This window comes from Mercenaria mercenaria, chromosome 9 (genome assembly GCF_021730395.1).
Source record: "Mercenaria mercenaria strain notata chromosome 9, MADL_Memer_1, whole genome shotgun sequence".
In the NCBI taxonomy this organism is placed as follows: domain Eukaryota; kingdom Metazoa; phylum Mollusca; class Bivalvia; order Venerida; family Veneridae; genus Mercenaria; species Mercenaria mercenaria.
Genome location: NC_069369.1, coordinates 50,075,508 through 50,099,897, shown reverse-complemented (window position 1 = coordinate 50,099,897; position 24,390 = coordinate 50,075,508). Strand labels below are relative to the sequence as shown.

General features: G+C 34.8%; 1 protein-coding gene across 1 annotated transcript; it reads left to right on the top strand.

Annotated features, from left to right (window-relative positions):
* The first annotated feature begins 1,466 nt into the window (after positions 1-1,466).
* Positions 1,467-23,628, top strand: LOC123546178 (oxygen-dependent choline dehydrogenase-like). The gene is made up of 12 exons (XM_053551379.1): positions 1,467-1,622; positions 3,577-3,720; positions 4,616-4,824; positions 8,809-8,998; positions 9,538-9,666; positions 10,612-10,736; positions 12,198-12,365; positions 15,108-15,258; positions 16,253-16,419; positions 17,820-18,006; positions 19,450-19,678; positions 20,058-23,628. The coding sequence occupies exons 2-12, from the start codon at positions 3,597-3,599 to the stop codon at positions 20,221-20,223; spliced, it is 1,845 nt and encodes a 614-aa protein (XP_053407354.1). The 5' UTR covers positions 1,467-1,622; positions 3,577-3,596; the 3' UTR covers positions 20,224-23,628.
* The last annotated feature ends 762 nt before the right edge of the window (positions 23,629-24,390 follow it).

The window sequence follows — 24,390 nt, the reverse complement described above, 5'->3', positions numbered from 1 at the left end:
TCTTTTTGAATGCAGAGAGCAAGGATATAATTCTTAAGAGTTGGAGCTTAATTTCTGTCCGATTAAATTCTTTTACTCGAGGCTCCCAAGAAAAATTGTTATCGACAATTTTATTTTGTGTTTCATAATTGTTACGCAATACTTTGAGATTTCATTTAGAAAAATATGAGGTAAAATGACTTCTCTGCGATCGTTTTGTGCAATGGCTATCACTTTGAAATTTGTCTATGTTTCAGCTGGAGGAAGAAACGTAATTTAAACAAGATTAACAAATAAAAAAACAGCCAAACAACAACGACACGGTAAAAGTCGTTTAAAGATGCAACACAGTGCGAAACAATGTTAACTTCAGGACTGTATCAATTAATGCATTTGTTAAACATTACCGTTACGGGTTCACTATCTTAATATAACCTGAAATACAGTTGAAAACGTGTGTTTAAACACAAATCGCTTACATCTACGCCCCCTCCCCCCTTAAATGGTGACAAAGCACTTTTTACAATATATCTTTCAGCATTCGCTAGAATGACTAAAATGAATTTAGTATAGAAATAGCCAAAACATATAATTATAGCATGTACGCTCTTTAGGTATACAACTCGAAGAAAGTGGTCATTTGTTTCTTCTGACGTTTCTGTGGCAATTCCACGCAGCGATTACGTCCCGTAGTACCTATAGCAAATGATCTGAAAGAATAGATTCTTATAACTTTAGCCCTAATTATAAGACCTGACATAACTCATATCACTATAAGTTCATTTTAATTGATATTTCATATTTCTTGTTTTCTATGTTATGTCAGGTCGTCGAATAATGCGCAGTATAACTCATATCGACAATTGTTTCTCGGAACCAGAGTTTGTTTAATTAGCTATTTACAGACCGGGGTCATAATCTATAACGAAACGGTCAACAGTGTTGAGTTACCATTGTTACGAAAAAGTTCCATACATACAAACATTTCATTCATAGGGGCGAATTAATTTACCGTCATTATGTAATATTTTCTAATATTATCTTTCAAGTATTTACCGTTAGAAAAATAAAACATAAACATTATTATAACATGTTAAAGCAAAAAGATTTATTGAAACAGGTAAGTTTAACAATCTTTATACAACTCTATGGCAAAACTGATAAACGTGGCGAACTATTTGAATTGCGCATGTTATTATATTTTGTGTTATCAGTCTCAGCGCCTTTGAACTTTGTGGAATCTCGATTTATGGTTATAATAGTCTGGCGAATAAATCGCCATCTTAAAAATCTGAACACTTGATACTTTCCAATATCGTATTTATATATATATATATATATATATAAAAATTCCCTTACATTTTTAACCCTTTACACGTATGTATAAATTGTACGCTTTTGACCGTGTTGATTCGCCGTAAAACCCAACTCACTCACCCCTGTTCATACATGCAAGAAGACACGCGTATTATAAAGATAAAGGCAGGACACGGTGCATTGCTACTAGTAACGCTACGTGCCTGCAGTATTTAAACGTGGCCGTGTCGTATTACCAAAACATAATATATACACTATCATATTTATGCGTATCTAATTTTAGTTTGGATTGAAGTATGACTTATATACAGATATCAAAGTAGCAGGTTAGATATTTATATATTTTCGGCTTTCTGTATTTACTTTTTTTTAGTATATAAGTGTGTTTGGAGTTTTTTAAGCATTCTATTATTTGCGGGTATTATATTAAGCTATCACGCTGCTGATAAAATATCAAGGTTCTACAAATGCATTGTATTGCCTATAAAAGGAGAATGATAACGAAAACATTATCGGAAAAGTCGATTATGTCTTTATTGGTAATTCAGGGTTTACTAATAAACTTTAATAATGTGGCAGCTGACCTAAATCCAATCGACACTTTATTTTCCAATACAAAATTTGCTTAAGTAACAATAGATCTATGGCGGGTTATCTGTGAACACCCCTGGACTTATTGGACTCAGCTGCCACATTATCAAAGTTTATTAGTACTTCATGGAAAATCGGGGTTTTCTTTATAGTCAATACGATTCAAAAGTATTACAACTATTTTGTCACGGGTAACGGTTTCACTACCCGACTCCCCTTTTCTCAATAGTAACATTTAACATGTTATTGTTACAAATACCGTACGAGAGTAGTACATACAGAACTGTGGCGAGAGTGTATTTATCAACAATCATCACTTGTAATCTGCAAATTACAGCATAAGAATTTATATCTTCATTCAATGGATAAACATTTTTTTTAGATTAATTCTTATCTGCAGATAACAGATACACATATGTTCAACGTTTGTGAGAGAATATTTCTATGGTGCCTCCATAACGTTTCACCATTTTATGTATTAACTTTAATACATGGTAAGTGGAAGTTGTTTCCCAAAGTTATCAATTACTTCCTTTCAACGCTATATTCCAGAGTTATGGCCCTTGAAAGGGCCAAAATTTGCTATTTTGGCTTGTGAGCAAAATAGAGACCACATTTTGCAATCAATTTTAAACAAACTTGCAAACAACTTGTATTGCCTGTATATCTCGGTTCCTTTCGAAAACTGGCCAGATCCCATCATGGATTTTGAAGTTATGGCCCTTTAAAGGGCCAAAAATGGCTATTGTGGCCTTTGCAGCCAAATAGAGACTTCATTTATGGTTTGATTTAATACAAACTTGCAAAATATCTTGAACATCAATAGATCTTAGATTCCATGATGAATCTGTCAGATCCAATCATAGGTTCTGGAGTTTCTGCCCCTGATTGACCTCTGAAAGAGCTAAAATGTGTTCACTTTTACCTTGTGAACACGATAGAAGTGACATTTTACATTTGATTTTAACCACATTTGCACGCAACTTAATTCATAATAAGATCTCAGTTCCTTTAAAAAAATCCGGCTAAATTCTATCATGGGTTCTAGAGTTACTGCCCCTGAAATGGGCAAAATTTTCTATTTTGGCTCTTTCAGCCATATAGAGGTTTCATTTATGCTTTGATCTGAAACAAACTTGCACAGAATGTTTATCTTGATGATCTCTAGGCCAAGTTCGAAACTGGGTCATGTGGGGTCAAAAACTAGGGCACCAGGTCAAATCAAAGGAAAAGCTTATTAACACCCTAGAGGCCAAATTTATAACCATATCTTCATGAAACTTAATCAGAATGTTTATCTTGATAATTCCTGTGCCAGGTTCATAACTGGGTCATATGGGTTAAAAACTAGGTCATACGGTCAAATCAAAGGAAAAGCTTGTTAACACTATTGAGGCCACATTTATGACCATATCGTCATGAAACTTGGTCAGAATGTATATCTTGACGATTCCTAGGCCAGCTTTGAAACTGGGTCATGTGGGGTCAAAATGCTTATCTTGATGATTCCAAGGCCAAGTTTAACATATGAGCGATATAGGGTCATCATGACCCCCTTGTTAGTGAATGTCATGTCAGTGCCAAACTAATCAAATTTTTATGCTGGTTTTTATAATTGACTGCATAAGGCATAATCTCGCCCAAAATGACTACTACTACAATACATTGAATAGCATAACTATTTTCTAGGTCGCAGGTTTGTCTAAAAGATGGGGCGTTATATGTCTATGTTTGGTGTTGGTCTACTTGCTATTTTACTGTCCTTTATAATCTCATGGAGAAAGGGCACAACGGTGGTTGACAAGATACACGATGAGTATGATTATATCATAGGTAGGTTTCTTGTACTTCAATGTTCGCAGACTGTAGTTTTGTAGTATAACATCGCATTGTCATGTGTATTGAATAGCCAGATAGGTTTTTTTTATCCGTTTGCTGAATTATCTTCTTGAAGTTTAACCCTTACCCTGCTAAATTTCTATAATGAACTTGTCCATCTTCCAATTTCGACAGTATTTACTGTTAAAAGGGGTGCTTACCAAAATGATACTGACTGAATGGCGAACAGTGCAGATCTTGATCAGACTGCACGGATGTGTAGGCTGATCATGATTTACACTGGTCGCAAAGGCAGAATCAGTCGTGTCCAGGAGGTATAAAGGGTTAATTCCTTTTATCAGCAAGTTTCTAGTATGAAGATATATATCACTAAGTTCAACAATTGAAAAAAAAACGACACGATCCGTTGCCTAAAGTAGGACTGACCCAAACAGATTATTATCGATTAGCGTAAACTTGCTTTGAAATAACACCTATTATTTGCAATGGACCAGTCACCATGTTTAGGCAGACGGACAATAAGTTGCTTTTAAAAAACATTTAAATCCAAGGAATGTGTGTGAATCTATTTATCTCAGAAACATTTATCAGCATCTGACCCACTTCATGACGGGCGCTGAATGAATAATCAAATATTATGTGAGGATATCCTTTGGACGCATAGAAATAATAACAGACTGTTTGTTTGAAGTGTAATCTGCATGTAATTTTCAAGGTTACATGTATACCTGATACTCCTGATGAAGTTAAGAGTATAAGATAAATAGAAAACATTTTGCCATTAATCCGTTTTGTAAATTATGATTGCGATATTTACAGTTTCAACAATATTAGCTGTTTTTACGGTATCATGTTACAGTGTACATAATTCCATCTTTAACTATTTCAGTTGGTGCGGGTTCAGCAGGGTCAGTGCTCGCTTCAAGATTATCTGAAGATTCTGAGCATACAGTACTTCTTCTAGAGGCTGGTGGTGATGATATGGGTGATATGTTTTTATCTACTCCTTTTCTTTATGCACTGTCTCAACACTCCAAACATGACTGGGGATTCTATACTGTCAAACAGGACAATTTCTTGTTAGGTTATAAAGAAGAGGTATGTATTAAGAGGAATCATTTGACTTAACTCATTGCTGAAACTGACCGAAGTTTAGGTATAATCGCTATACCAACCAGAGCCCATGCTTTTGGTGAATACTGAGCCACGAAAGCCCGCGAGCTTAGCTCAGTAGGGAGAGCGCACATCTACGGATCGCGGGGTCGTGAGTTCGATCCTCAGGCGGGGTGTATGTTCTCCGTGATGCTTTGAAAAAAGAAATTGTGTCTGACATCATTCGTCCTCCGCCTCTTATTCATGTGGGAAAGTTGGCATTACTTGCTGAAAACAGGTTTGTACTGGTTCAGAATACAGGAACACTGGTTAGGTTCCGTCACATGACTGAAATACTGTTGAAAAAAGTGTAAAACCCAAATCAAACAGAGTCGCGAAGCGGCGAGATAATTATTAACCCTTTACTCAGGCTCAAGTATAGCAATGCACGAGGCTCTGTATCTAATTAACCGCATGGCTGTGTACAGAACACGTGTCTTCTTTTGTAAAAATATGACGCGGAAACACTGATGAAGGGTAGTTTTGACAGACATGTATAATATAGACGGGAAGGGCGGTCGAACGTTGTGGCGTGCAGAAGTAAAACACTTTTGAATAATCAGTTTGATAAATAACAACATAGTGATGATGTGCATGTCGAATCTTTATAAATAGTATAAATATTAATTTCTAATTCATTTTTCTTGTACAATTCTTTATCAATGCAAATTTATACAAGAGGACCATGATGGTCCTGAATCGCTCACCTATCCCCACAAGACCCAGTGTTGAACTGAGTATGACGTCGTTATTTCTATTATTTGACATAGTGACCTAGTTTTTGAGCACATGTGACCTAGATATCATCAAGATAAAAAATTCTGACCAATTTTCATGAAGATCCATTGAAAAATATGGCCTCTAGAGAGGTCACAAGCTTTTTCTATTATTTGACCTAATGACCTAGTTTTTGAAGGCACGTGACCCACTTTTAAACTTGACCTAGATATCATCAAGGTGAACATTCTCACCAATTTTCAAGAAGATCTCATGAAAAATATGGCCTCTAGAGAGGTCACAAGGTTTTTCTATTTTTCGACCTACTGACCTAGTTTTTGACCGCACATGACCCAGTTACGAACCTGACCTAGATATCATCAAGCTGAATATTCTCACCAGTTTTCATGAAGATCCATTGAAAAATATGGCCTCTAGAGAGGTCACAAGGTTTTTCTATTTTTAGACCTACTGACCTAGTTTTTGACCCCACGTGACCCAGTTTCGAACCTGACCTAGATATCATCAAGGTGAACATTCTGACCAATATTCATGAAGATCTCATGAAAAATATGGCCTCTAGAGAGGTCACAAGGTTTTTCTATTTTTAGATCTACTGACCTAGTTTTTAACCCCACGTGACCCAGTTTCGAACTTGATCTAGATATCATCAAGGTAAACATTCTGACCAATTTTCCTGAAGATCCATTGAAAAATATGGCCTCTAGAGAGGTCACAAGGTTTTTCTATTTTTAGACCTACTGACCTAGTTTTTGACCGCATGTGACCCAGTTTTGAACTTGACCTAGATATCATCAAGGTGAACATTCTGACCAATTTTCATGAAGATCCATTGAAAAATATGGCCTCTAGAGAGGTCACAAGGTTTTTCTATTTTTAGACCTACTGACCTAGTTTTTGATCCAACATGACTCAGTATTGAACTTGACCTAGATATCATTAAGGTGAACATTCTGACCAACATTCATGAAGATCTCATGAAAAATATGGCCTCTAGAGAGGTCACAAGGTTTTTCTATTTTTAGATCTACTGACTAGTTTTTACCCCCACGTGACCCAGTTTCGAACTTGACCTAGATATCATCAAGGTGAACATTCTGACCAATTTTCATTAAGATCCATTGAGAAATATGGCCTCTAGAGAGGTCAAAAGGTTTTTCTATTTTTAGACCTAATGACCTAGTTTTTGACCCCACCTGACCCAGTTTCGAACTTGACCTAGATATCATCAAGGTGAACATTCTAAACAATATTCATGAAGATCTCATGAAAAATATGGCCTCTAGAGAGGTCACAAGGTTTTTCTATTTTTAGACCTACTGACCTAGTTTTTGACCCCACGTGACCCAGTTTCGAACTTGACCTAGATATCATCAAGGTGAACATTCTGACCAATTTTCATGAAGATCTTGTGAAATATATGGCCTCTAGAGAGGTCACAAGGTTTTTCTATTTTCAGACCTACTGACCTAGTTTTTGATGGCACGTGACCATGTTTCGAACTTGACCTAGATATCATCAAGGTGAACATTCTGACCAACTTTCATAAAGATCCCATGAAAAATGTGACCTCTAGAGTGGTCACAAGCAAAAGTTTACGGACGCACGGACGCACGGACGGACGACGGACGCCGCGCGATCACAAAAGCTCACCTTGTCACTTTGTGACAGGTGAGCTAATAAAACGTAACTAAAATATACGAAGGCAATACAGCCTCAAGCGTTCAAACGGTCAGTCAGCCCAGTTAGCCCAATCAGTTGACCAAAATAATTGCGAGTTCTGTACCCGGGCCTGTCTTGTGTTCTTCGTGATGTGACAAGTACACTTGCGTTTGAAGTCATTCGTCATCCACCTTATGGCGAAGTTGTCGCTTACATGTGGAAAAATGTAGAATCCATGAGCATTTGCTGATTTGACTGATCACCTTTGCATAACCGTTACAGTTAAAAAATGAACAAATAGTGGGTTAAACAATAATATTATGATATTTCCTAACGAGTTACTATCAGGCTTAGCGTGCCTTCATTGCATCATTCTTATTATTCAACTCCTGTGGCATTCACTGAGCCTACACGGTAAAGTTCCAAGTTTCCGTCACTACATAATTTGTCCAATTTTTATAGCTTAATAACGGGGAACCATTCTGTTACGTGTATTGATCATGGTAATTCGTGGGAAGAAGTGATTTTGGTATTGTATACAGGCATGTATTTTGTATAAGTCACTTGCAAAGCACGAGCGAAAGTTTGTAGTCAAATACTACCCTACTACTTGTGTAAGAACTACCTGAGCTGTGCGTTTCTAAGGTTGATGTGTTTCCAAACAAAGGACCGATGCGTTAAACAGAACAGCACATATGAAGTAAATGCGGAGTGCTGTATTGATGGCTGCGTTCTTTGAATATTGGCACCTATCTTTGTTTTATATAATATTACGTATACGAAGAGCATGTGGCTGCATAGCTCATGTAATCTGATATATTTAATGATCCTTCTGTACCATAAAACAATGCACAATTTTTGCAAACTCGGATTGAGTGAGTCAATGAAATGGGCAACGCCCCTAAGGCCCTCAAGCACCGACTCAAGCGAAATTCTATTCCAAAATAACATTGAAATGGACTATGATCCCACAGGAACAGAATTATTAACAAAGATGTGAATCAAAGCAAGAAAACTTAAGATTAAAGTTTACGTTAATTTAAAAGATTATGAAAAAAATTTCTAGGTGTGTTTAGGAGCTTCTTTTTACACGACATACGTACATAATTATCTCACAAAACAATTTTAACGCAAGAAATTATCTGCTTTATAAAGTATCAAGTTATTTTATTTACTTATCAGTTTCACGATGCTTATTTTATGCTTCCGAATGACCTTCTGAAAGATTTTATTAACTATCACAACTGTTACAGCAATCTTTGAGTGTTATGTGGGGGCCCCGTACTTGGATACATTTATATATATATATATATATATATATATATATATATATATATATATATTGTCTGGCCATTTGGGATCATGGAGTCCATTCAATACATGTGTAATAGAGTTCTGCTTAAGCACTGGTGCTAGGAGGCCTGAGGGGGTTGCACTTTCCATTACCTCTCATGAACAGACCTCGATCATTTCAAATCTAACTGTGTTTAAACGTCTTCTTCATTATGTGTGTAATAATGATATATCCAGAGAAACTACTGGCCAAGAGGAAAGGGTCTAGGGGGAACAAGCAATTTGAACGCCATGATATACGTGCGTGGCAGTAAGCACGACTTTGACGAATGGGCAGCAGAGGGATGTGACGGATGGTCGTATAAAAATGTACTTCCATACTTCTTAAAGTCAGAAAATATTCTCATTGACGATTTAAAAGATTCACGTAAGTTACTTGTTCTGATGTCTACATACGGTTAATTTCTCTGTCATGAAGAGATGATGTTATGAGTTTTGTTCGTATGATAATACAGTCTAAACAGTGATATATTTTAATGACGTTTTGTAGCAGTATCAACATAACTAACAAGCACTATACTTCCAATTACACTACTAACATTATCATGTACACAAAAGGGAACTTACAATATAATTCCGCTAAAAAATTTGGGTTCTTCCTCAATCATAAAGTTTTGATAAATACTTTTGGTTTTGTTTCGTATCAAAATGTACTTGCCTTTAAAAAATAAAACTCTTCTGTATAAATTTTACAAGTGCATGTAATTACCACTGATTTCTTTACATATGCCTCTTTTAGGGTTTTTGCATAAATAGAACTTGTAACCAGTGAATAATATGGCAGGGGAATAGCAGTATGTGTACATACACCCACATAGATGAGTGCGACTTGAAGTCAGTCACCTTAACCACTTGAAAAAGGATGCCCCTAATTTATTTTATATAATGTTTCATCGTATAATACAGGGTATCATAGCTCAGGAGGACCGTTACCAGTTTCTGCTAACAAAATGACATCTTTGTCGGATACAATATCTAAAGCAGGGGAAGAGATAGGGTATAAAAGTGTTGATTGCAATGGCGCAGAAATGATAGGTGAGTGGAAAACAAATTATTTATTTGTGCTCAGCGTCACGTTTTATTATTATATCTTTTTATGTTGCATTTTTATTAACGTCTGTTGCCTGAATGCTCATCGCAACATGTAAAGGTTCTTGCACATGTTGTGGCAAAAATCTACTGTGAAATCGTTCATTTTCGGGGAGGGGTTTATTTTCGTGGTTTTCGTTTTTGCATTTTTTCACAAGAATGAAATGTCCATTAATTGCAGCTTCAGAAGCTGAAATCCTCGTATTCGTATCATCACGAAATAGCCATTTTTTTTAGTAAAAACCACGTAACTTCATGCCATAGAAATGAAAAGATTTCACAGTTTGTTTGCATCAAGATTTTAATGTTTCGTTGTTATTAATGATATTTATGTAGGAACGCGTCTTCTCTGGGTCAAAACTTTGATGTCATTTACGACTTCAATTACAAAATATTGGTACTATAAATAAATAACGTAGTGCCATCACTATTGTGATTAACATCGATATTTTGAGTTTGAACACCTGAATATGATGCCAGAAAGTTCGAGAACATTTAGCGTCTTCAGCCCTTTAAATTGTTAACAATAGCACAGTCTATATATATATAACCGTTATTCTACATTATCGACCCATTCTTATTATTTCTGGTCCTTTGGACCATGGAGACCAAAACAGCATATTCAGTTGTAAACATCTGCCTGTGCTAGGTGATATTGCACCTTTTTATTTCCCATGAACGGGTTTGTTTACCTTGGAAGTCGACTCGAGAGTGATTCAAATAGCTTCAAGATTTCGTCGCAATTGCACTTAATTTTTGTTTTCAGCTGCAGAAGAGCTTACATCCATCTGTTCTTAAAATACCAGTAGTTACTTATGGTTTGAGTGATATTGATTAAATCATATATACCCAATTAACGTTATTGATTTGAAAGCATTTTGATAATTATAGGTATTTGTCCAATCCAAGGTACTGTTACAGCCAACGGTCTTCGTGCAAGTACGTCAAGGAGTTTTCTGCGGCCAGTAATTGACAGGAAGAATCTACATATTTCTATCCATTCTCACGTCCAAAAGGTAAATGCATATGTTTCGTTCTAATACATTTGACATATAGTCAAATATATTTTTCTCTGTCAGTATTGTTATCTACATTTGTCTGAGAATATACATAATTTTCGGTCGTATCATCGTCTGATATACAAAAGTTCTACACTACTTTATGTTAGAGTATGGAGTCAGTCAGAATAATCGATTTAGCAGTGTAGAAACTGCACAACTCCTGTCAGTCAGAAACAATCCGGTGCATATTTACCTATTATTATCATCACACAAGAGAAAAGTCGGAAACAAAACGTCCATAACAACAAGGTATATAATTATACAGTATTGTTACGCGACAATAGAAAAGTTTTACCAAAATAGAATTCACACAACATCAAGGTATGATTATGCAGTAACATCGCATGACATGAAAAAAGTCTTAACAAAGAAGCATCTGTGTCAGTCCATGACAAAAGAAAAGTCTTGCCAAAGTAGAATCTACATCTCTAAACTGTATATCAGTCCACAAAATCCAAGTTAATAATGATACAGATATATTGCATGACATGAGAAAACCCTTGTGTTCAAAACAACTCTGTCAATCTATGTCATCTTTGTTATAATAGATTTGTGTTCAAAATAACACTGTCAATCTATATCATCTTTGTTATAGTAGATCTGTGTTCAAAACAACTGTCAACCTATGTCATCTTTGTTATAATAGATTTGTGTTCAAAACAACTCTGTCAACCTATGTCATCTTTGTTATAATAGATTTGTATTCAAAATAACTGTCAATCTGTATCATCTTTGTTATACTAGATTTGTGTTCAAAACAACTCTGTCAATCTATGTCATTTATGTTTTAATAGACTTTTTTTCAAAACAATTATGTCAGTCTTTATCATCTAGGTATATAGTTTAACAGTTTTTTCACGTGGCATGAAAAGTGTCTTGCTACAACAACGTCTGTCCAGAACATCCGGGTATAAAATCATACAGTGATATTACGTTTCACGAGGATAACAGAACCTTCCTAAAGTATAATTTACACATCTCATTGTCAGTTCACGACTGACAAACATTCAAGTATCTAATTTTATAGTAATTGCACTGCACGTAACTTTAGAAACGTTTTGCCAAATTAGAATATGTACAGTACACAATTCTATGTCAGTTCTTAACCTTCAGGTACACACTTATACGGTATCATCACGTGACATGAGAAAATCTTGCAATAGTAGACGCTACACAACTCTATCTTGCCACAACCTCCAGGCATACAGCTATACAGTAATAGCATGTGCCTTGGGAAAAGACCTGCCAAAGTCCCTTCTGCTTGCCTAGTTACCATTAAAACAATTAGAAAGTGAAACATCATTATATTTTCGTCTATTTCTCTTTTTTCTTTTTTTTTTTTTGCTTTTTTTTTTTTGAAATAGTGATAAAGATCAGAATATACGAAATGTTTTGTCGAACAATTTCTGAATTCAGGTTTTTATTGAAAACAAAAGAGCAACAGGTGTGTCTGTGATAAAAGATAACCGGACGCTGGCAGTGAAAGCACGGAAAGAGGTCATAATATCAGCCGGTTCAGTGATGTCCCCACAGATTTTGATGTTATCAGGAATAGGTCCAAAGGCTCATTTAGATGACGTTGGGGTTAGTAATTAGATTGTAAATGCCAACGATGTTCCATTTTCTCTCTTACAAAACTGCAGTATTTAGAACACGATAGTGAAGAAAGATGGAGATTTTAAGATTTTATCTATAAACATCAGTAGGTCATAGGCCCAAATACATACATATACTAATGGGTACTTGATATACATTATAAATATATATTGATATAAAATGATTGCTAACAATGAAAACAGACAAAGATTAGCATCGTTATGTAACCTTTTAGCATTTATCACCAGATATCGTTACTTCAGTATAATATGTTTTTGTAAGGAAAGTAAATCTGCACAACAAATACTTTATAAGACTCAGATCATGACAGTTTTCCTAGTGAAATTGGTAAAAAAAAATAAGGTTTTAATACAGAAGTTTTGGCCTGATTGTTTTCAGCCGCATATCATGTTTTGTGTTCAGCCCATCTTCCAGTTGGAATCTACGTTTCCCTATGATTGTGACCGACAGATGTAAGCCTCCGCGATAGATTAAAATAAATATGTTTTATTTGCTCTGATATTTATCTCCCATCCTGTTTCGTCTATCCTTCTTTTTGTTATAAATCTACAGTTCACACACTTTGAATATTGTATTACTATTTATAAAAAACGGGACGTATGATGTGATGGCGCGTGAGTCTGCCCGTCTGGCAGACATATTTCGTGTCCGGAACATAACTTTATAAGCATGCATGGTAATGACTTTAAACTGGGCAATATGTAGATGGCGTTAAGACGATGTGCAGAGCGCATAAACAATGTCGGTTGGTCGAAGTTAAAGGTCGCATATTTAGAGCAAAGTTCAATTTTGTCCCTTACATATAGTGTCCGGAGAAAAGCGTAATAACCATTCAAGGTATGTGTTTTATACTAGGCGTATAGGCAGGTGGCGATAAGATGATTTGAAAAGCGCTTTAACCAGTTCGGTAGGCCAAGTGTCAAGGGCGAAAATAGAGCTCTGCCTTTTGTTTTAAAGGTATTGATTTTAATCTTTGAATATAGATTGGTAGGGATAAGATGATTTGATGAGTGCTCTAATCTACATTAATTCACTCCTCCCCTCGCCTACACACATACACATTACACCCCCTCCAAAAATATCAAAAGATGTAATCTGTCTGTCACATTTATTATTATTCAGAGCAGACACTTAATAACACTTCAAAACTGACATAAAGGTGCGATGAATTTGGCCAGTAGGTCTGAGATATATCGTATATGGTAGATAGAGCATGCGTTTATTGTCGAGAAATGTCTAACCAAGTTTTTTTATTACCTTAAAATATACGTGTTATGAAAGTAAATCCGTATAGCGTCTCAACAAAGAAAAACATTTCACACGAAATAAACGTATAAATACCATGTTTTTTTTGACAAAATATACTAAAAACGCGCCAAAAAGTTAGAGGATTTAATTGTACCAATTACTCTAAAGCCTGTTTCCCGTTCATTGCACAAATCTAATTATCTGACCAATATTTAAATATTTACGGAAAGCGCATTTTTTTTTCTCGAGGATTAAAACTAGTTTTACTTACTTTATACGATCTTATATTGGTTTATATTAGTGCATCAGTCGCAAGTAAAACGGTTTATATTACTAGTATGCATTCTGTTTTAACCTTTATGTGTTTCTCGATTAAAATTGAGGATCAGTTAATTATGTTAAATATTGGACGTTCTTAAATGAATTATCACTTTAAGTCTTTTAATATAATCGCTAATGCAAAATCATACTTTTATTTTTCAAAAATAATATATGCATTTCAACCTGACATAGAGGCATGCGAAAATCATGAGACAAATCGCTAGTATGTAGATATATTTTGAGAAGGATATGTACATTCCTGCTCTAATACACCTACCAAAATTGTCCTCCTTTGAGCTAGAATATCGGTTATATATTGCCCTGCTTTTCGGAGATCTTATTTCTAAAATGCAAATCGTCATTGAATAATAATGCATTTAACTAACGATAAACCTTCAGACTTGCTGTATAGATGTACTTTTGAATAGGAATTAAGCAAACCCATGTTACTTACTCGTACCTTTGAAAACAACGATGGTAAGTACAAATACATACCGTGAAGAGACCTTGACTCAAACACATTTTAATTCATGTTTCGACTATGCGCCGCAACTATACTTTGAGGTAAAGAAAATATTTGAAACGATATTAAACAATAAAATTATGAAAAGATGACTGTTGGTGATTGTTTACAATGTATTCACACTATTTATTTACAGATTACGTGTGCATCTTATACTTTTATAAGTGTACACCATTTAACAACGGGCCGTTTCAAGCCGGAGACTCGCTATGGTCCTTTGTGTTGATGTCCATATCTTTCGGTGTAAATGTCAATTATGTACACATACATACATACACTGTTGATTTTGTTTTGTTTTTGTTGGGTTTAACGTCGCACCGACACAATTATAGGTCATATGGCGACTTTCCAGCTTTGATGGTGGAGGAAGAACCTAGGTGCCGCTCGTGCAAGAGTAGAACAACCGACCTTCCGTAAACCAGCTGGATGGCTTCCTCACATGCAGAATTCAACGCCCTGAGTGAGGCTCGAACCCACATCAGTGAGGGGCAAGTAATTTGAAGTCAGCGACTTTAACCACTCGGCTTGGAGGCCCCCACGTACACTGTTGAGTGTATAATTTTAATAGAAAGTGTTTTGTTCCTATTGGACTTTTGTTCTTGTGTCAATTTTAATAGATCAGAGTAGTGGCCGACTTGCCAGTGGGGAAGAATTTACAAGATCACTTGTACGCTGGTATTTCATGTAATACTAACACAACAGACCTTATTACAACCTCAGCGGTAATTGGTCCATCCAGCCTTTTCAACTATCTATGGAATGGCAAAGGTAAGCTCATTTCTCTATAGAATAGAATACTAACCGTGACTCTAGCCAACGAAATGGCGCAAGTTAGCCCGAGGCTATGAAATGGTTATCGTCCTATGAACTGGTAAACGTAAGTTCGAGCCTATGAAATGGTTAACGTAAGCTCGAGTTTATACAATTTTGTTCAGAAAAGCTCATCGTTTTTGTCTTTTGGCAGTTTCTATGATATGCAGGTTCTGTAAGATTCCAATTTATTGAGTTCTGCACATTGTTCTCTCGTATAGGGCAAACGCATAAATTTTAACTGGGGACAATGCGCCGCTTTTCATGGAGTAGCACTCTGTGTATCATTGAAGGTTCCATGTACACCGCCGTATGAATCTCTGCATTTTCATATCAGTACTTGAAACATGTCTAAATATTGAGTTCTGCTCATTCAGGGGCTAGAGGGCGTGGACGGTAGCTTGTATTTCCACTACCGTCCACGAACAGGTTCAGTCAAACCGAGCCTGCAACATATTCATTTATGTCGTGTTTGGCGACCTGTGGTTTTCCACTTTTTCTATTATATTAAAAGTACGCTGAGTCTATAGAATGGCAAGTCTAACAAAATTGCAAAAGTAACCTCGATTGTATGGAACAAATAAGATAAGAAGGAGTCTTAGGGGTGTACTAAGGGTAAGCTAGAGTCAAGTGAGATGGAATGATGACATGGTTGACAAGAGGTTACACAAACCGCATTTTTCCCTTTGATTAATAAATATGATTTGCACTGAACACCATTCTTGAGATGCTTAAATATTTCTGGTGAGAGGTCGTTCTTTCTATCAGATGCTTGCTCGAGATAAACATTAGATTTTAAATTCATATTTAATTACACATAAAACACATCTTGAGATAATATTTTTAAGAAGGAAACATAGCATCTAAATATTAAAAAAGATCGATATTGTAAACAGAATCTACGAGATGGGACACACTTCTCTATAACATGTGTCTGCATTGTTTTAACAAGGCTGGCTTAGAAACACCGGAATTCTTACTGATTTGGCATTTTTTCAACTTGACGAAGAAATGAAAAGAACAAGACCAGGTCGACCTGATATCCAGCTACATTTTCTTCCAGTATTGGTAGAGAATAGTGGCGATGAAGTTAGAAATATTCTTCCGTATAAAGACGAGGTATACATGCATAAAATCTACGTTAATTATTGTTCTTATTAAAGTTTGTCTCCCTTATTCCGTTTACAATTACATTTAATTGTGTAATGCATTTATTGTTGACTCGAGTATACTTTGAAACGAGTTTTAAATCTACTTTAAAAAGATTGCTATAACTTTACCGGTTCAAAACTTTCGGTCAGCTTTTAAATGGTATATCCTGTGCTTTTTGTTTCACTTCATGATTTGCAATTAATCATTTAGCGATTAGATTAAAGCTGTTTTGTGAAATAAAATTCGCGCGAATTTTAATTGTTTTACAGTATATTCAGGCTTTCAAGTGGCCCTAAAATTCCTTAAAAAAATCCTAATTTTTTCAGGCCTCCCTAAAATTCCTAAAAAAAAACACCCAGAAAGGGCCAAATTCCTAAAAAAGCCCTTATTTTTTAAAATTATCCCTAATTTTTTGGTATTTTCAGTCTGATCTTAATTTTTATGCACAAAGTCATGCATAATTAATGTTATAATGAACCAGTTAATTTCTTTAAGTTAATATTCTTTAAGATTCATTTACAGAGCTTAGAAGTGACCTATAATCTAAATTGTACCCATGAAGTTAGCTTAGAAGTGACCTATAATCTAAATTGTACCCAACTATATCTCAAAATTTAGCCATAAAAAACGCACCAGAGGCCACCATTCTATTATTTCAAAATATTCCAGGAGGAAATCCTCATGACCCCCGCCCCCTCAAATGAGGAGAGTACCCCTCCATTACCTCAAAATTTAGATAAAAAAATACACCAGATAACACTATTTCACACCTGTATTTCTGAATTTTCCAAATGGAGAGTCCCAACACACACCCCTAAAATTACAGGGATACCCTTCCAACACATTAAAATTTAGACCAAAAAATGCACTACAATCCAGCATTTCATACCTGTATTTCAAAATTGTCCAGAGGGAGAGCCCCCTGACCCCACTAAATTAAGAAAAGTACACCATCCAGTACCTCAACATTTAGGTCAAATAATGCACCAATCGCCACCATTTCATACCTGTATGTCATCACCTTTCAGGGGGAGAGACTCAACTTTTTCCATCATGGACAAAGGCCTTACTCCCATACATACCCCCTCTTGCGCTATGTACCTCGCCGGGGACGACCCAGGCCTAGTGATGTTGAAAAGCAACAATATATATTTGGTCAAAGGGCGGGCTCGGCATGTTGCCCGTGTGCATTTAGTCCTAATTTAGCCCTTATTTGTGGCAGAAATATCCCTAATTTTTGGCAAAAATAGCCCTAATTTCTTGCCAAATAGTGCTTGAAAGCCTGTATATTATGTCAAGACAGCAAAGTTGACTTAAAAAACGGATATAAAACATGCACTTAAACAGAAAATCTACATTTCTTACAGGTGTGGGATTATTGGGATCGATTAAAAATTGAAAAGGGGGGAAAGCTGGGATTTGCTGTTATTGTTAATGATCTACATCCAAAGAGCCGAGGAATAGTGAGACTTAACAAAACTAATCCACTTGGTCACCCAGAAATTATAGCAAATTACTTACATCATCCAGATGATCTGAAAATGCTTATAAAAGGTAAAACACGTAACTTTCTTGCAAAAACCCTTTTAAATGTGCATACCAATAATTTTAATAAGACTACCATATACATATATGGCTGTTGTGCTTCATTCCAGAAACCATACTTATAAGAATTTCCAAACACAATAACCTCTTTAGACTATTCTGAACATTTTGGTACATACCATGTGGTTCATTTTGAAAATAATTGTAACTTTAACTACTTTCAAACTGATTAATAACTTAAGGGGAGATAAAAAAAACCTTTTAACATGACCTTTGAACAATGTTGCATGACATACTTTGTTTAGGCCTGATTTAAAGACTGAATGGCTAGTTTCATAGACTTGCAAGTATTTACAACAGTTTAGTGGCAGGAAGTGTACATTTTCCAGTCATACGTTTTAAAAACCTGCTACACCAGGGAAACCTAGTCCGAGGTACGAAACTGAATGTTGAGAGCAGACTGAGAAAGCAAACTTTGTTTCGGTCGAACTCAAAACTTAGCTCAGAATGAGTCAGTCAGATGCTCGGGTTGTGGGGCAGTTTTATATAGATTAAGTAGTAATTATTTCAGCAGGTACTTCTGAAATAACCATTATTTATTGCCTGTGGTCTGCTGTAGGACTGAGTTGTTCAAATTTTTATTCAGTGATTTAAGCTGTCTGCCACAAAATTATACAAAAAATACATTATTGAAACTCAGCGAAATTACAATAAATATGCCAAACCCATAACAAATATTGTAATAGCATGTTCTTGATCATTTTATGAACATGATGCACAGATAAAGAATAAAGCTATCCATACATTGCTATATGGTTATATTATTCTTTGAACATAGCTCTTCCTATTAAAATGTTCTCTTTTATGCCTGGTATATACCTTAGCTACTGTCCGTACGTACGTCCGTCCGTCCATACGTCCCGAAATATTGTGTGTCCACCACCTCCAACACTGTAAGCCCAATTTGCTTCAAACTTTCACAGATGAACAAGCTAGATGTGCAAATGACCATAAAGGAAGGAGCTTTGTCTGTGACTATTTTTAACACAGTTATGGCCCTTTGATAGTTTTGTTATATTGAATGTAGAGAAAAATCTTGTGTGCCCAGCTCCACTCACACTTAGCCGGATTTGCTTCAAACTTTCACAGATGAACAAGTTTGATGTGACCATCAAGGAAGGATTTTTTTCTGTGAATGTTTTATACTGCAGTTACGACCCTTTGAGAGTTTTTGCTATATAGAGGAAGACACAGTATGTTTGGGCGTGGTAGTGGGTGTGGGGTGGGGGGGCATCCGTGTCCTTAAGACACAAATTCTAGTTTTTACTGTTTCATATACTTTCAATTGTCACATATTTAAAACAGACAAAACTACTTACAAAAAGTCTCTTTACTTATATATATATATATAAAGTGCTAATATATAAAGTGCTATGCTACTCTATTTCTAAGGTTTGAGGGAAACGCTTCGCTTACTAAATACAAAAGCCATGAAAGACATAGGGGTGGAGACAGCTGATCGGAGCCGTGCCTTTCCACAGTGTAGTCAATTTGAAATTCTTTCTGACAATTACCTTGAATGTGCTATAAGGCTTTTAGCAACTACGGCTTATCATCCAACATCAACTTGTAAAATGGGTAAAGTTGACCATCCTGATACAGTTGTTGATCCACAACTCAGGTAAGTTACTCAAGTTTCACATGTTCTCTTGATTTAGGTACACATCTACACTAAAATGTCACTTAACAACTTATAAATATCTAATGTGCATCTTTAACTTGAATACTCTTATTCTTATTTTCTTTTTGGAACTGACTTAGAATGTAAAACATCCTCATCAAATATATGTAACTTGACAAAATAGCATAAGGATAATTTATTCGAAGACTGAAAATGTTATATGCATCACTGATTGTAATTACCTAATGAATAAACACTTTTAAGGCGAATATACATACCGGTGTTTCCTAATGTAATGCAAATGTGTTTTAGTACCAGGTATTATTTAATAGTGCGAATTGTATTTGACCTATTTAAGCCCCAGTTTTTATTTTTAAAGGGTAAAAGGAATACAAGGATTGCGAGTGGCAGACGCCTCTGTGATGCCAAGTGTTACTTCCGGTAACACGAACGCTCCAACCATCATGATAGCTGAGAAAGCAGCCGACCTCATAAGAGGCGTTGATACCGTGAAGCATTTCAAGATGAAATTAAACAACTTATGAAGCGGATGTTTAACTTTGATAATATTGGAACAATATTATAAGAGAATGTCAAACTTTTCTGGAAAAAATAATTTTCTAGAATACCTTTATACCGTGAAATCATTTAATTTCACAGGCAAGAAATTTCATGGTTTTGATCAAAAGGACATTTCTTTGTTAATTTGTGAATTTCAAATTTTAAACATAAAATCATTGAAAATATTACTTGTCGTTTGAAATGTAATTTTGTGACTGGGCTTAACCACAAAATCGTCTTCAGTTAGTGCCGGCACGAAATTTAATGATTTTACAGTAAAAAACATTTAGATAATCATTGTGAACGATACCATTCTCCGTTATAGCTGCTGTTGTTTTGTCTAAGCAGTGCAGTTGAGAGAGGGGGTGGGGGTACTATGGGCGGTGGTTAATTCTTGATTCATATGAGGTCTAACAGAGTTCCATTTAGCCTTGCGTCCTGTCTGCTTAGTTATTTTTTTATTATTTTTTTTGAATACTGCAAACATTTTGTAATTAAATTTTAAGCCTCTAAAATAGCACATTTTTATCGGATGGCTCCATGTTCAGTGCCAGGGGCAATAAAATGTTACTGCAGAAACAACCTGCTGGATTTACTTCCACTCTTAATGAACTTAAGATATGAAAAATATGACAGTCAAACATAGGGACGAGAGGCAGTCTAAGTTTTAGTTAGATATGAGGCATTTACCATTTAGGATAACCTTCTGGTTCAGCATATCAGTACAAATAGGTTTTTTAACACAGATGAACCAAACATGATAGTTCTACGTTGGTATAATATGTAGATATAATCATGTTAGCGGACTGGTCATACCAGTATTGAATAAATGCGTTTATATTTCCTTCTAGATAGTTAATTTTGGCTTGCTGGTGTTTCGTCGTAATATTTTGGCGTTCAGTTTTGTACTTAATGTAACTTGATAGTACAATTAATATTTGTAAGTGTGCTTTTCCTTAATAGCACAATAAATATATGTATAAATATATGCATAAATATATGTATAAATATTTAAGTGCGATATTCATGAATTTGTGAAGGTCTGGATAATTAATTTTGATGCTGGCTTTGTTACTGCTTTTATCACAAACGTTTTATCTGTTGTTTCTTTTTTCCTGAGATAAATAATATTCTCTGAAAGGTTTAATATAAGTGGCTTTTATACAACTAACACTTTTTTTTAATTTCGGCTACCGAGGTGACCCATTTATTGTCCCCGTTATAGATGTGCGGGGGTCGGGGATCCATCCCCCATCATATCTTACAAAAAGTAACATGATTGCTATTACAACTAAAATATAATCATATTAGCTAATGAACTGTTGTAACAAAATTCGTGGGGATTTTTTTATAATAGGGACTAATACCTTCTTAATATACAATTTAAGTGAATCTTTATTTAACAATTAAACTACACAAAAAGCATTTACTTAATCTGTTTAATTATGCACTTCATAAAAAGATTATATGCATCATATTAGTTAATTAGACAAATTTTTTTATTAGATAAAAGAAAAAAAAAAAAAAAATTAACTAACATTTGTAATGATTAAATTTTACACACTGTCTTCCGTTGTCTAGCGATTTAATTTAGGCATTTTTGCGTAGGATAATATTTCACTTAAAATATAAAGAGACAAAATCTGCATTTCGAAGATAAAAAGGCCTTTAGTTGGAAACAAAAACGTTTACTTTCTATGTGATTGTAAATATTTTATGTAAAACAAGAAACAACAGGTTTCGGGCGAAAAAGAGTGAAAAATGAAAAACCTGGGTTGGTCTGGACACGTAGAGGGGGCATCTTATATGTGATACAAAAGAAACATGTCAACAGTAAAAGCTTACAAGTATATACTTTCATATATATTCTTTATCGTTTTATATTGTTTTGGAAGTTATTTAACCTTGTGTTTCACTGAAAAAAACTTCAATGTAATACTCTAGAAAAAGATTTTTGTATTTTTCCCATAGAGTTTCAAATTTAGTCATTTCAAAATTTTTGAAAGCAATATATCTTTCCGTTTTGTAGTAAGAGATCATTTTTCTTTTAAATACATCGATTGATGGTATCTGACCTTGTATTTTGTTATAATATAAGAAGTGTTTGGCCTCCAACAGAATAATGTTAATAGGTACATCGAACTTTCTATTACCGAACAAAATATCTGAAAGATTCCATTCTGCTAAATTAAAATCAATGTTACATTTATTTCTTATATAATTTAATAGTTGGGTCCAAAAAAGCTTAGTTATCTCACAGTTCCAGAATAAATGTATTATGGTTTCTTGGAAATTGTTACAAAAAGTACAGCTATCATTACCAGTTATATTCATTTTCTTTAATAAATAGTTTGTGGCCAAAATTATCTGGTTATATTTTATACAACTAACATATAATTGTTAACAAACATACCAAAATGTAGTCATTTCATTCTCTGCTTCCTCAGAACTGTCAGCAGCGAGACACGTTATGATACATAGTCATTGGAATATAACAGGGACCAATTCTGCACCAGTCTTCCTAATACTTTGTTGTCATGTAACCTACAACGGTGGTTTAACTTGTCTACAAATAATTGCTAATCGTACTACTGTACAGGAATCCAAGGCAGAGGATTTTAATTAAGCGCATTATTGTATATAACAGTAATTACAAAAAATATAGATATTGAAAAATATTACCTCGAACTCACGGACTCTTGGTTGTTAAGTCATGGAATGAATTAACTTAGATATTTCCGGAATTCAGAGTACATCCTTGTGTTATATAATTATCCATGAACTGTAAGTACAATTACAGAAATTACAAATTTAGAAATCAAGTACTTGTTGACTGCTCTGCACGAGCTTTTAATTGACAATATTCAAATGTAAACAAATTTGACATTATGTGAAATAATAGTTTCTTGTTTAACTAAGGACTAATAATTTCCATAAATGCAACTTGATTTGGTATTGAATTAATGTGAAATAAATCATGCAGATATATTACCGACAACTAATGATTTCAAGCTCAACTTAGCTTGTTTTATGCACTGCTTATTATGCGTTCTGAACATGGTTTATGATGTGGAAGTACAACCGAACAGTTTAGATATAATAAACTGATAAACGGATTGCGTTACGATCTGTAAGTAATGACCTAAAATTGTGCCGGTGCGACGTTAAACCCAACAAAATAAAATAAATCTGTAAGTAAGTAAGTAAGTAAGTAAGTAGGTAAATTCTTTATTTAAAGAGGGTAACCCATTTAGCAAAGCTAATCTTCCATTTGGCCCTCTTACGACTAGAATGAACGACTAGAATGTACAGTATTGTGATCATAGTAACAAATATTTAACAGAAATCAAAGAAGAAATTATATATGCATAAAATAAAAGTAAAAATACCGTAGCCTAATATTCCCACAATTGCTAAAAACATTGAAGCATGTATATTTTCTAAACTTACTTCAAGACTACCTTGAATGAAAAATTGTAATTGTTTTTAAACTCGTAGTTCAGACGTGTAGACTGAATTCTCGTTTGACATTAAATACAATTATATAACTAGGCCTAAATTTCATTTTGATTTACAGTCAAACCAGTGTGACCACCTCTGAACAGAGACTACCTGTCTCTAAAGACCACATGTTTTGTTTCCCATTTAAACATTTACAATGTATTTGAACCTGTGAATAAAGACTACCTCCCAAAAAAAGACCACATTTTGGCTCTCCCAAGGGTGGTCTTTGTAGACAGGTTTGAACAACACTCTTACTGCATGGAATCTTTGTAAATATGAAATTAACGTATTTGTATGTATAAACAGCATTGCGTGTTGGGTTTGAAATAATAACTTACTTAGTGTACAACCAATCACATCATGATATTTTTGTGTGAATGATCAGTTAGACTTCGTGTCTGGCCAGGTTGCATACATTTGATGGAGATTTTATACATACCAGTCTTAATGTGTTAAATTATCAGTGGAAGATGAGCATAGTGTATTTGTTTGATTGTAACGTACCTCTGCGTTATGTTTAATTAGTTCTTTAAGTTTAGTAGAATCAAGTCATTGTTACGCAGATATTTTGTTATGATAATGCATTCAAGTTTGATATATATGCTAACGATGGCCCATAAATGGTTGATATTATAGATATAATTTCA